The following is a 12,015-nucleotide window of genomic DNA, read 5'->3' as shown; positions in this document are numbered from 1 at the left end:
TTGTTAAATAAAAATAATAATATTATAAATAAAAAGATAATAAATCATTATATAAAAATAGCAAAGAAATAATGAATCTGCATTACTAAAAACTGTATGCTGTCTAAAAAAGACTACCTCAAAATCAAGAGGAACATGCTACAGTGTCTATTTCTCCTGGCTAGTGTGAGGAAGCTGTTCCCGGATTGGATTTGCAGAGAAAGCAGGGAGAAGCGGAGCGTGTGACAAGCTTTACGGGGAGTAACGGATTATACTTCCAGCACTGCAAACTGAGCTGAATGACACCCAAAGAAACACCAGCAGCACCGAGCCACTTACTCTTAAACTGTCATCTTATGTAATACTTCTATAATCCTTTGAAACTGACTTGCATTGAATACTTCCTAAACCTCCTCTTGTGCAATCAAAGTGCTTTAAGTGCTCTTGTGCTTTACATTGACAATCACAATCTGAACGTACCACCTGACACATCTATACAGCGCAAAACAAGTTTGCACCCATGCTAAAATATGCATTATGCTTCAGTAAGAACTACTAAGAAACACCATATGGAAACTTCATTTTATGCATTTCAGCTTCAAGCATCAAAATCCATCCCAATCATGAAGATTTAAATTAAACTCAACAGGCAGCTGAACTCACCAGAGTCTCCGAGGCATTTTGAAGGTAACGTGCAGGTCTCTTCTATAGTTAATGAGTCTCCAGTTCTCACCATCCGTTGAAATGATAGTCAGAACGAGAAGCACACACTGGCTACTGATTGCACAACTGTACTCTTAGGGTTTAGATGCTCCGCAAGGACAAAGCATTACACTTTATCGTGAGCGAGAGAGAGAGAGAAAGAGAGAACGACATAGAGGTGGGGAGGGGGGTTTGAAATCCTCCCAGACACCCTAGTAGCCCCGTCTGCTTTGTTCACTCATTTTGATTATGCGCCACACACACACACACACAAAGATATGTCAGCAGGTTTGGGGAAGAAGCAATAAATGGACTGATGCAACATATATTACACAAACCACCGTGAGCTTCTGAATAAGTCATAGGCATCAAAGTTTGAATACTTTAATATTTAATAAGCTACTCAAGACAATAAATCATGAGCAAAACTAATATCAAGACAAACAGACACCAAAAACTTCAATCAGAGAGAAGATCTGGCTTGTCTGTCATGCACGGCAAGAGGTCTCAGACTAGCTTCATGTGTCAAATACACTTACGGGTGTTTGTATTAATATAACGTGACTGACAGGCATGTCAACACGAAGGTTCAAAAATAGGAAAAGAGACCATTTCAACATTGAAAAAAATGAAACAGTTTATCTTAGTCTTCTATAATGTAATTAAAGAATTGAGAATTGCCTACCTTTATGATGGATAATATATACATAATTGAAAGAAAAAAGGTAAAAAAAAGGAAATATTTTAGGGACAACACTGGAAAAAACACAAAATATAATAAAAACAATAAACAAAACAATGATGATGATGATAATTATAACAATAATATTGCTTAATTAGATTCATATTTATTTGAAATTTTGTCGATTTTATGCCCTTTTTATATTTATATATTTTTTTATTTGCAATAATAATAATAATAATAAATGACAACAATAATCATTACTATTTTTTTTACAATTATTATTATTATTATCCAAAACTGTCTTTTTATTTTCCTTTGTTTTTTTAAATTATTTTTATACACTGTAGTATAAAACAACAACAATTATAATAATACTTATAATAACAATAACAATGATAGTTTAATTATATTATTATTTATCTGAAAATATGTCCTTTTTATGTTCTTTATCATATTTACAACAACAACAACAATAATAATTACATTTATCCAAAATAATATTTTTAGTTTCCTTGTTCAATTTTTTATTCAATGCATTATAGGAAAATACAATTATAAAATAATTATTATTATTGTTGTAAATAAAATTTAAACACACAAAGGAGTAAACATACAAAAGAAATTGCTCATTAAAAACTGTATTCTCAAAAGACTAGCCAACAGAACAATACAACTTGACTGACAGACCTGTCAGCATGGAGGTTCAAAAATACACATATATTATCCCTTGAAGCCCTGCTTAAGGTGGTAAAAGCAACTTTAATTATATTGACACTGCATGTGACCTTCACATGTTGCCACACATTACAATTCACTTGTCTAAGTTGCTGCAAATTTAAGCAAATGTAGCAAATGGCTTGAAAATAACTAGCTGATATCACACTCTGTTTAAGACCTATAAAGCAACACCTCAGCAAACAAGTCCTGTTTGGGTCTCTTTACTCATGGCTGTGGTGTTTTGTGTGGGTTTTTTTCAACAGAATGCAATACATACTGGTTTTCTTGTTAGCTTAGCATGCTTTAATGTCACTTGCATACATGTAAACACAAACAGGCTAACGCATGTGGTCTGTGTTGCATAAGCACAAACTTCCCCGTCTTGCCAGGTTTGATGTGTGAAACATATGTGCGTGTTTGCAAAGGCGCGAGCTCATCCACACCCTTCTAAGCAGGGCTGAGCAGTGGGTGATTGGTTAGATGCGGAGATCCCACCTGCTACCCCTCCACCTGGTTGCTAGCATGATCCATCACATTAGATTGTAAACAAAAATGTCTGAACTGGGTCTCAAAGTCATCAGCATCGCTGAAAAAAGAACAGGATATGACAGAAAACCATATCATATTTTCAGTGGAGGGATTCTCAGGTACAAGGCCTCTTAAATAGCTTCCTTAATAACCTCTGCAATCAACCACTTACACTAGGAGCTGGTACTCAAACTAGCCTAATTATCATGTTATTGGGGTCGCTTCAACCTACGAACATGAAAAACAACCCGCACAACACTATTGAAGTAGCCTAGTTCTGTGGGAAATTTGCAGACTTGACAACACTGACGCAAAACAACATGTTGGCCAAGTACCACCAAATGCTTACATTAGCAAGTAGCTAAAATTTCATGTTAATTCAAGTGTTACTTGTCATTTCTTTGTATTTATTTGCGAAATTCACTTGCAATTTCAATTTCTGAATTGCGTAAACCTGTAGCAATGTTGCCAAGCAATATTCCCGCATCATTGGACTACTTTTATACTGTTGATGCAAGTTACTGCGTGGATTGACGCGAAACCCTGAGGTGGAACCCCCCCTCCATTTTCTCACGGACTGCGATTGAGCTAGTTTTTGTAACAATTGTGCTTGTTTTGTTATGTAGACCTGGCAACCCTGATCAGCTAAATCGATACCCATTTAATTTCAAATAACGAATTATAATGGATTTTAGTTAGTGTTTTAATTGTATTTATTTAGACATTTTTATTTTTTATTTTAATATTGGCTTTTTATTGATTACCAGCCTTAACATGAAAATATCACTCATTATATAAAATGAATAGCAGTGTATCCCAAATGTGAATAAAACTGTGTAAACATGTACAAACGGAAAAACAGAATATATTGCTGTTCGACTTGTTGCTATTTTTCTTCAGTAATGTTGATAGTCTGATTTTCGTTGTTATTAATGATCTGATTATTTCAATGATCATAAATGACTAATTATAACTTCTTGAAAGAAAGAATCATACCGAAACGTTCAGTTTCGTTCACATTTCGTAGCAACAGACTACGGTAGAACATACTAAAATTACATCGCAAAGTTGTAGCAATTTGTGTCATTCTTCGTTAAATAACCCCGACTCCTTTGGGGTTTGCTAATTCAGATAAATTATATAATACCAGATGGTCTAGACTTACATGGTCTACAGACATAAAGGACCCGGGTTTTCACCTTGCCAGTGGGATTTCTAAAAATAGGTATGTGGTCTACACCATCCTTCAAACACTTCTGAACACAATGGAAATACTAATGACCCTCGCCTTTCATCAATTCACCTCAAAGCAAAGCATGAATTGGCCCTGTAAAGGCCGATATCAGGTAGATCTGGATCATTTCCATGTGTATGATCTACAGTCACGACCCTATTCAGGGTTATGCAGTGATACACACAAACAGAGCGACGCTTCTTTCCACTCTGATGCTCCGAGCACTTTACCAAACCACTTCATCAGAGCCTTTCAGGATCTTCGAGCCCTGTTTGTTTGTTTGTGCGTGTGAGGATACTGCTGAAGATGCATGTGCACCCATGAATAATAAGATAAACCCTGTGAATGAGTGGATGGATGGCAAGCAGGTGGACGACGAATATGAACATTTGGCTTGAAAGGACAGATTAACCCTTTAATGCTGTTACCAATGAAGATTGAGCATAGCTCTTACTGGGGCAAATGGACCCTACATGACAAAACGTGAAAATATTTTTCATTTTGCCAATGGATGCATGAAAACTCAGATTAATAAGAATTACAACAAGTAAGGGTTTGAACATTTGTTTTAAAAGGATTATTTACTTAATGACAGTGATGTATCTTATAATATGACATATGGCCACATTTTGATTCAATCTGATTAGATCAGTGGTTCTGCCCCTTTTTTCCACTCATAATAACTATAATATTAACAGAAATTAGGCGTGCACTAATACAGGTTACCACAATTAATTTTGTGATTCTAGAAGTTTGGAGAGCTGTGTGTTCTTCAATTTAAACAACAAATATTGATGTCCATGTTTTTTTTTTTAGCATTTTAATCAACTTCAATGTTTTAAAATATTCTTAATAATATAAATGTTAATTACATATGAATTATTAATATATCTAAACTCATACTGCCCCCCAAAAAGTACTATATTAGTCTCTAATAATAACATATTATAATATTTTCTTCAAATCAGGGCAGTCACAGTCCTAACTGTTGAAACTGACAAATAAAATGGATCTTGTTTTAATGAACAACTGAAAGGACTCATGAATCAGTCTAATGAGCCTGTTAATAATTAACACCTTAATTAACATCTGATTCATTCACTGAGCCACTTTGGTTATTCTGGACTCAAAAACAACTAACCAATAACTAGTACTTTATAATGGTGTTAGTCCTCATGGTTAACATATACATTTACATAAGAGTGAAAGTAAATAAGCCTTAAAGAGGCCACATGAAACCACATACAGATGATACTCTTCACACAGGAACGAAGCATTTTGTTCACACAAATCTATACACACGACACTGCCTGCAGTTTTCTTCTGAGCAACAGGCCTCTCATTTACCTCTTTTCATGAAACGGATAGCTAAGAGAATACAGACTGTCAGTTTTTGTGGGAGATGGAGAGGAGAGGGGGGTCGGCGGTGCAGACAGTACTCACCGGGCTCGAAGGGCGCTAATGGTAGACTTGTCAACCCTGCGTTTGAAGAGAAAAGACAAGAAAGCATTTAGGATCAAGGAACAAAAGTAGATGGCTGTAATTTGCTCGGTTCGACCCGTCAGCTGAACTGGCAGGATGAAAGGAACAAAAGGGGTTAAAAAAGGACAATGTAGCATCCCTGTATGATTTTGTTGTCGACATGTTAGCTTAATGCCCAATTAATGTTGACATGCAGAAAAGGTCACCCACCAGCACCGACTAGCCACAATATCACATCAAAACATAACAGGGTTGACTCAGGCCGTGAGAAAGGGTGTGACCGTTTATTTTTATCCAGCTTGTTTTTGATATTTCACACGTTTATGTGTTACATACAGCTTCCTTTTTATCAGCAGAGTGAAGGTATAGTGTTAAATGAGGACTTTTAATCTCGATAAACACACGTGATGCACTTATAATGACCAATCTGTAACCTTTTAAATAGTCACAATGTTTAAACCGTAAAACAAGAAGACTTTATGATTTCAGTGTGAACAATTTGTTATGCGTTAAGTTATATCCAGTTTTACAGTTTCCTTACCATGACAACATTACGCTTAAAAATGTACGGCGCAATGCACACGTTTTAACAGAAGAGTTAAGTGATTGAAGAATTGAGTGATTTATAACCTCACATTTCTGCTTCATATGCTACAAAAATGTTGAAATGACAGTATTTTGAATAGCTTTTACCTTTATGAAGCACTCTATATCCATAATTCATAGAAAGAAAATGAAAAATGAAAATAACGCTTAACACAAAATAGTAATAAAAATAATAAATTCATAATAGTGTTATGTGTTGTTCCCAAAGTCCCTGCACATTACTTATCATTGACTTGTTCAGCAATATCTTAGTGTGTTGAACCTGGAATATTCCTTTAATAGATGCTATTTTTGACATTTCTAACCATGAGAGCGGTTATGTGCAGCAGTCCGTGAGGGTACTGCTGTCAACTCCCATTACTGTAAGTAACTGAGGTTATTGTGTCTCATTTTCTTTATTATACTCGAGCCATTCCCTAAAACACACAACAACAGGGAAAGAAACATCCTATTCAGTGAGACAGTTTGTTTCGGTTTGATATTTTGCGAAGAAACTCACATTACACATTATAACGGAGCACCTGAGTGTCAAAATGTATTAGCAGGAGACTTTGAAACCCAATAGTTCTACATAATGCAATGCCTGCACAGCACCTATTAAGTTCACATGTACATGCGATATGGAAAAAAAAGAGAGAGATTTTCAACTGCTGCACACACCTTTGAGCAACACACTCAGATGTGGGTTATAAATGGATGTCAAAGTGAAACTTAAAGTGTATTACAGATGGGAAAAGCGCAGTTGCATGAGCACGGTGTCTGTAATTGGTGACTGCAGACAATCCATCATCTCACTGTCCACCACAGTGAGGGAGCTTTCAGAGCTAAATGATGTAAAAATCGAATCAAATGTGGTTTAAGTGTACCTCACACGCAGGCTACTCTCTCTTATGAAATCAGCATCTCTTATGATTTGTGTGTGTGTGTGTGTGTGTGTGTGTGTGTGTGTGACCATCTGTTTGTGCGAGGTGACTGTTGAGGTGTCACTATTAAAAGCATGGTGTGATAGTGACTGGGTGTGGTGGGGATGTGGGTATTTCTGAGAGAGGAAGGGTGTGGATGTGTGTGTGTGTGTGTGTGTGTGTTTACATGATACAGAATTTCCCACAGCAAAAAGCTGACACAGGTCCCTATATGCAATTCTCGTTTGTTTGCAACATTTAGTCCAGAATTACTGCAGCACATGAAATACAGCCTATGCTTTTACAAATAATACATAGGGGGTGACACAAAGGTAATACTAGCTATGCATCCATCCACCTATTTTTATGCAAATTCTTGGATATACTGGAATTGCCAAGATGTGCATACATTCTAAAAATACTCATACAAATCATATGCACTCGGCTGAGTCTGATGAGTTTATCCGATTAGAAGACATGTTCATGAACCATGATGCAAACACATTTGGGTGCAATTTATAATTAAAAAAAAGACAGAAAGTGGCTTCGCTTATTGCAGCAACTTCTATTTTTCTTAGTAATATTTAGTCCCAGTTTTTTTAGGAAGTTCAGTTTTGGGTCTCTTTAACTCACTGGATAGAAATGGTGCTTTATTCGCAAATGTTTTATGTGATATGCCACTTTTACGCACAGGTTTATTTGACAACTTTGGATGAAAACACCTACTGTACTGTTACTCACAGCAAGTCGGTTTATTTATTTGTGTTTAAAGCCCTGAGAGCTTCTGTGGCCAAGGCTTATGACGAGAAAAAAAATGATTTTTAATATCTAAAAACTCTAAAACTGTATCTGGCTTAACTCTGGCTTGAAACCATCAACCTAAAGCAAAGCCTAAACCAAAATGTAAGTGTAAACCCACGCCTAAATCTAAGAACTGAGTGCAATTTCTAGGCAAATTCTGAATGTTGTGAACACATCAAACCAAATAAGTGGCCAAATAGCTTTAAAAACGGCTAAATATAGTCTTGAAAGGAAAGTTTGTTGTCAGGTGGAGATGATGTAGAGGAGGAGCAAGAGAGAAAGTAGAAGAAGAGTGCTGAAAGCTGTAAAAGCCTCAGTGGAGAGCTGAAACTGTAGCATCATAAATAAAGCATTCACTCGCTCTGACCCTTCAGAACCTTGGCCTTCATATTCACCGTTTCCCTGTGTGGTGACACACACACACACACCATCTGAATAGGATGCAGACCAGCATGTAATGATAAACCTATACCAACGAAACACAATCACAACCCCACACTTACCCAACATGTGTGAGATCAGGGTTTCAAGAGGGAAGCCAGAAAGGAAATGTGAAACGCTCTCAAGCAGGACAGTGGTGAGAAATCACGCTAATGTGCTCTTTAATGCATCTACGATTCCTTTTAAATGATTTAACGTTACAGAAAATACTCAGAATCTCAGTCAGAGCATCGTACAGAAACTTAACCCGTATCTTTATTCTATCTTTTTGTCCAAACAATGCAAGTCAATACATTGCCTTTCATTATATGAACAAAAACAAAGAGACAACTAAACACATTACTTTCAATTCAAGTCATTAATGATCATATCATTATTAATATTAGTATGTCTATAAGAGATTGACACATCACTGGCTTTCACTTCAGTTAAGTTTCTCTGGAAGTTGTGAATGCATTGTAGAGCTTGTAAAGAGTAATAGCAATAGCAATACCTTCTTTTCCATACAGATAATACATTTGCTACTCACTTAATAAGTGTCCCCATCATATTCCACTGTGGCATGATCGAAGCAACTGTCTTGGTTTAAACATGTATTTCAGACTAACAGGGCTCTGTAGCAACTTTTGCAAAGTCCTGGTCCATATGAGTGAGCAAAGAAAAAAAAAACACTTGAAGTTGAAAAATGGGCAGATCCAGATGACTGGAAACCCTCTGATTCATCTGCATACATGCTACTATTACTATATCAACTGTTACGACACACCTAACATCTTCTCTCTTTGATGTCACACAGAACTATTACAAATCGATATTGTGTGATATTCCTCACTGTAAATCATTCATCTTATAAATTAATGCAAAGCCAACATTTTAGAGTGCAAATGAATGCAGATTAAAAACAGCAGGTGCAAGCATGCTGACAACCATAAATACACATCACAGGTCATCTGGCAGACATTTCCACATCGCTGACAGCTGATGCTGTTCCACATGAGCAACGTACCATCCGAATCCACCGAAGGATACGCTCCTCTTCCTCCTCAGCATGGTCCCTCTTTATTCGCCTCTAACTCCAGTTCGTCTTCCTCTCTCTCCCTCCTCACTGTCTCTTTTGTATCGTCCCTCTGTGCTCGTGTTTCAGTATCTCACAATCACTCTTTCAGTTTCCTCACTCTCTCGTGTGCATCTCTTTCTCTCTATGAAATGATTTCATTCTCCACCCTGTTTCTCGCCCTTTGTGCATGTGGATGTTTGTGACCATGTGGGGTTTTCACACCCGCTATGTCACTCCCTCTCACTTCAGCATACAACTCCACACATGTTAAGAGTAGAAGACAGGGTGGAGGAGGAAGAGAGGAGGGGCTGAACGCAGTATTTTAAAAAACAATACATAAATAAATAAAAATCTCATTCTCTCTAGAGACCCACTGGGCCTTCTGTCTGCTGGAATATATAAAATATGAAATATGGCTGCCTGAGAAGACATTTTAAGTGACAGTGATTATAAAAATAATACAGTAGAAAAACTACATGATATTCTTTTTAGCATTTTCATGCCTGCAACCCAGCAAACTCTATTATTTTCACTAATATTAATATTAGGATAGTGGAATGCATAAAGAAAGATGCATTAGGATTTTAGCATGAATCTATTTTGCATTTGATCTCACAATACGCCATTATCATGAAAAGACTGGTAGTGATGTGATATTTGGCTCTAGACTGTGCCCATTGTGAAAGCATTAATTGTGCCTAGATTTAAGAACTACACCACTATTCAAAAATACATTAACGCCCCCTTCTGGCAAGATTCATTTAGACCAACGATTCTTTCTAGTTCACTGAAAAGTTGACTTTCAAATGTCATCAGAAAGCGACAGATTTTTTTTTTTTTTATTAATTTAGGTAAACATTAATATATTCGTTATGAGCACCACAAATAAAAAAAAGGCCATTCTGGAATGAATCATAAATTCCTTCAAGAATCCTTTAGTCTTTTACCGTGCATTATTTGTGTTTAAAATCAATATAAATCACAAAAATAAATTGGAGATTAATAGTTCCGATGGAAACAAGAAAATAAATGTTACTTCGCTGCGAGCAGGGTTCGAACCTGCGCGGGGAGACCCCATTGGATTTCAAGTCCAACGCCTTAACCACTCGGCCATCGCAGCTTACCGCAACGCTATCATCACTCACTATAGAACCTTCTTCTATCATTCCCTTGCATCACATTTCCGATACCAAATATATACAAAATATGTCAAAATACCTGTCTTGGAAAGTGTGTTTGAAAAAGTATGTGGTTATGTCTTAAGTGAAACTAAAGAGTTGCAAAAAAATCGCATGTGTATCATTATAATGGATGCGTTTGTCTCTTAAGGTGAAGGCGCCTAATTTACTAGCTCTGCTGTCAGTGTCTTTAATGTATGAAAATTAAAGTAAATCACTCACTGCTCCTGATTGAATTACTTTGTAGTTTTAACAAGAATTTGTCCAAAGTCAATCCAAAAATCAGATAGAATTGTTTTACTAGTGGGTGCAGGCCACTAGTTCATTTATGTAAGTGAGTATGGCAAAATAGTGATCTGGAAATATTATACCCAAAAATTCTTCATACTGTAGGCTACCAGTGAAATTGATTTAAAAATAATAATAATTAGGGACCTGACCATGTTTTGCTTAAATGTTTCTTTCTTTTCTAATTGCTAATGCAACCTTTTCACACCATAGACTAAACCAAATTAAGCATTGCTTACTTGGTAACTGTTCAACAAAGTATGGATATTTGTGTAAATATTGTCATACTGACAGTTGTCTGAAGTTTTGGTTGATTCCATTGCATATCTTTTTATCAAAGTTATCCCACATTATCAAGATTAATTTGTTCTGAGTTATTGTCATATTTTATTACCAATTTCTAAACTACAGCAAATAAACTGTGATAATGTGAGAAATGTTGAAGGTGTCTGAATACATTTTGGTTTGACTGTGCATTTTATTTTACAGTGAAGACTATGCAGTGCTATTTTAAATTAACAAAAACAAACTTAAAAAAATTAAACATTATGTAAATAGCACAAATAAATAAATAGAATGAACATACAGTACAAATTAAACAATTTTAAACAGGGCCCACTGTACAACGCCACCGGGGGCCCTCTAACCCCAGCTACAAGACGGAGGAATGCACTGTGTGTACTGTAAGAAATAGAACAAGGCATGTGGTTTAAAAGATGGCAAGTAAAACAAAAAGCACATCTTTATGCAATACAGTTTCATTATTGTTCATTATTATCCAGTAATTACTATAAATAATTTGTGCGACCAAATCATGTTTTGCGGCATTAACTGAAAAAGTTAGTAGCGCAAGTGCCACCAGTGGAAAAAGTAAGTGTAGTTCACTGTTAATATAAAAACATTCAGTGTCTGTAGCACCAGTGTGCCCTGTACAGAATATTACTGTAAAAACATTCAGTGTCTGTAGCACCAGTGTGCCCTGTATAGAAAATATTAATGTAAAAACATTCAGTGTCTGTAGCACCAGTGTGCCCTGTACAGAATATTACTGTAAAAACATTCAGTGTCTGTAGCACCAGTGTGCCCTGTATAGAAAATATTAATGTAAAAACATTCAGTGTCTGTAGCACCAGTGTGCCCTGTACAGAATATTACTGTAAAAACATTCAGTTTCTGTAGCACCAGTGTGCCCTGTACAGAATATTATTGTAAAACAATCAGTTTCTGTAGCACCAGTGTGCCCTGTACAGAATATTAATGTAAAAACATTCAGTGTCTGTAGCACCAGTGTGTCCTTTACAGAACATAAATGTAAAAACATTTAGTGTCTGTAGCACCAGTGTGCCCTGTACAGAATATTATTGTAAAACAATCAGTTTCTGTAGCACCAGTGTGCCCTGTACAGAATATTAATG

General features: G+C 36.2%; 1 protein-coding gene and 1 non-coding gene across 6 annotated transcripts in view; both read right to left on the bottom strand.

Moving 5' to 3' along the window:
- The window catches only part of LOC113038436 (rap1 GTPase-activating protein 2-like), a 42,096-nt gene extending 32,716 nt beyond the window's left edge, over window positions 1-9,380 (bottom strand). For 2 of the 5 annotated variants that reach the window (XM_026195838.1, XM_026195841.1), the window contains exons 1-2: window positions 9,084-9,379; window positions 5,289-5,324 (exon numbers count right to left, since the gene is read on the bottom strand). In XM_026195838.1, coding sequence (XP_026051623.1) covers window positions 5,289-5,324; window positions 9,084-9,127 — 80 coding nt within the window. In that variant the 5' untranslated portion in view covers window positions 9,128-9,379. Of the gene's footprint in view, window positions 1-642; window positions 890-5,288; window positions 5,325-8,606; window positions 8,736-9,083 lie in introns of those variants that run through there. The other 3 variants (XM_026195839.1, XM_026195840.1, XM_026195842.1) reach the window with 3 other exon arrangements.
- Window positions 9,381-10,172: 792 nt separating this feature from the next.
- On the bottom strand, window positions 10,173-10,254 carry trnas-uga (transfer RNA serine (anticodon UGA)). Its single transcript has one exon. It is a non-coding gene; the product is annotated as a tRNA-Ser (tRNA).
- Window positions 10,255-12,015: the final 1,761 nt, after the last annotated feature.

This window comes from Carassius auratus, chromosome 21 (genome assembly GCF_003368295.1).
Source record: "Carassius auratus strain Wakin chromosome 21, ASM336829v1, whole genome shotgun sequence".
NCBI lineage: Eukaryota > Metazoa > Chordata > Actinopteri > Cypriniformes > Cyprinidae > Carassius > Carassius auratus.
The sequence above is the reverse complement of the archived record's forward strand: the minus strand, read 5'-3'. Positions and strand labels throughout refer to the sequence as shown.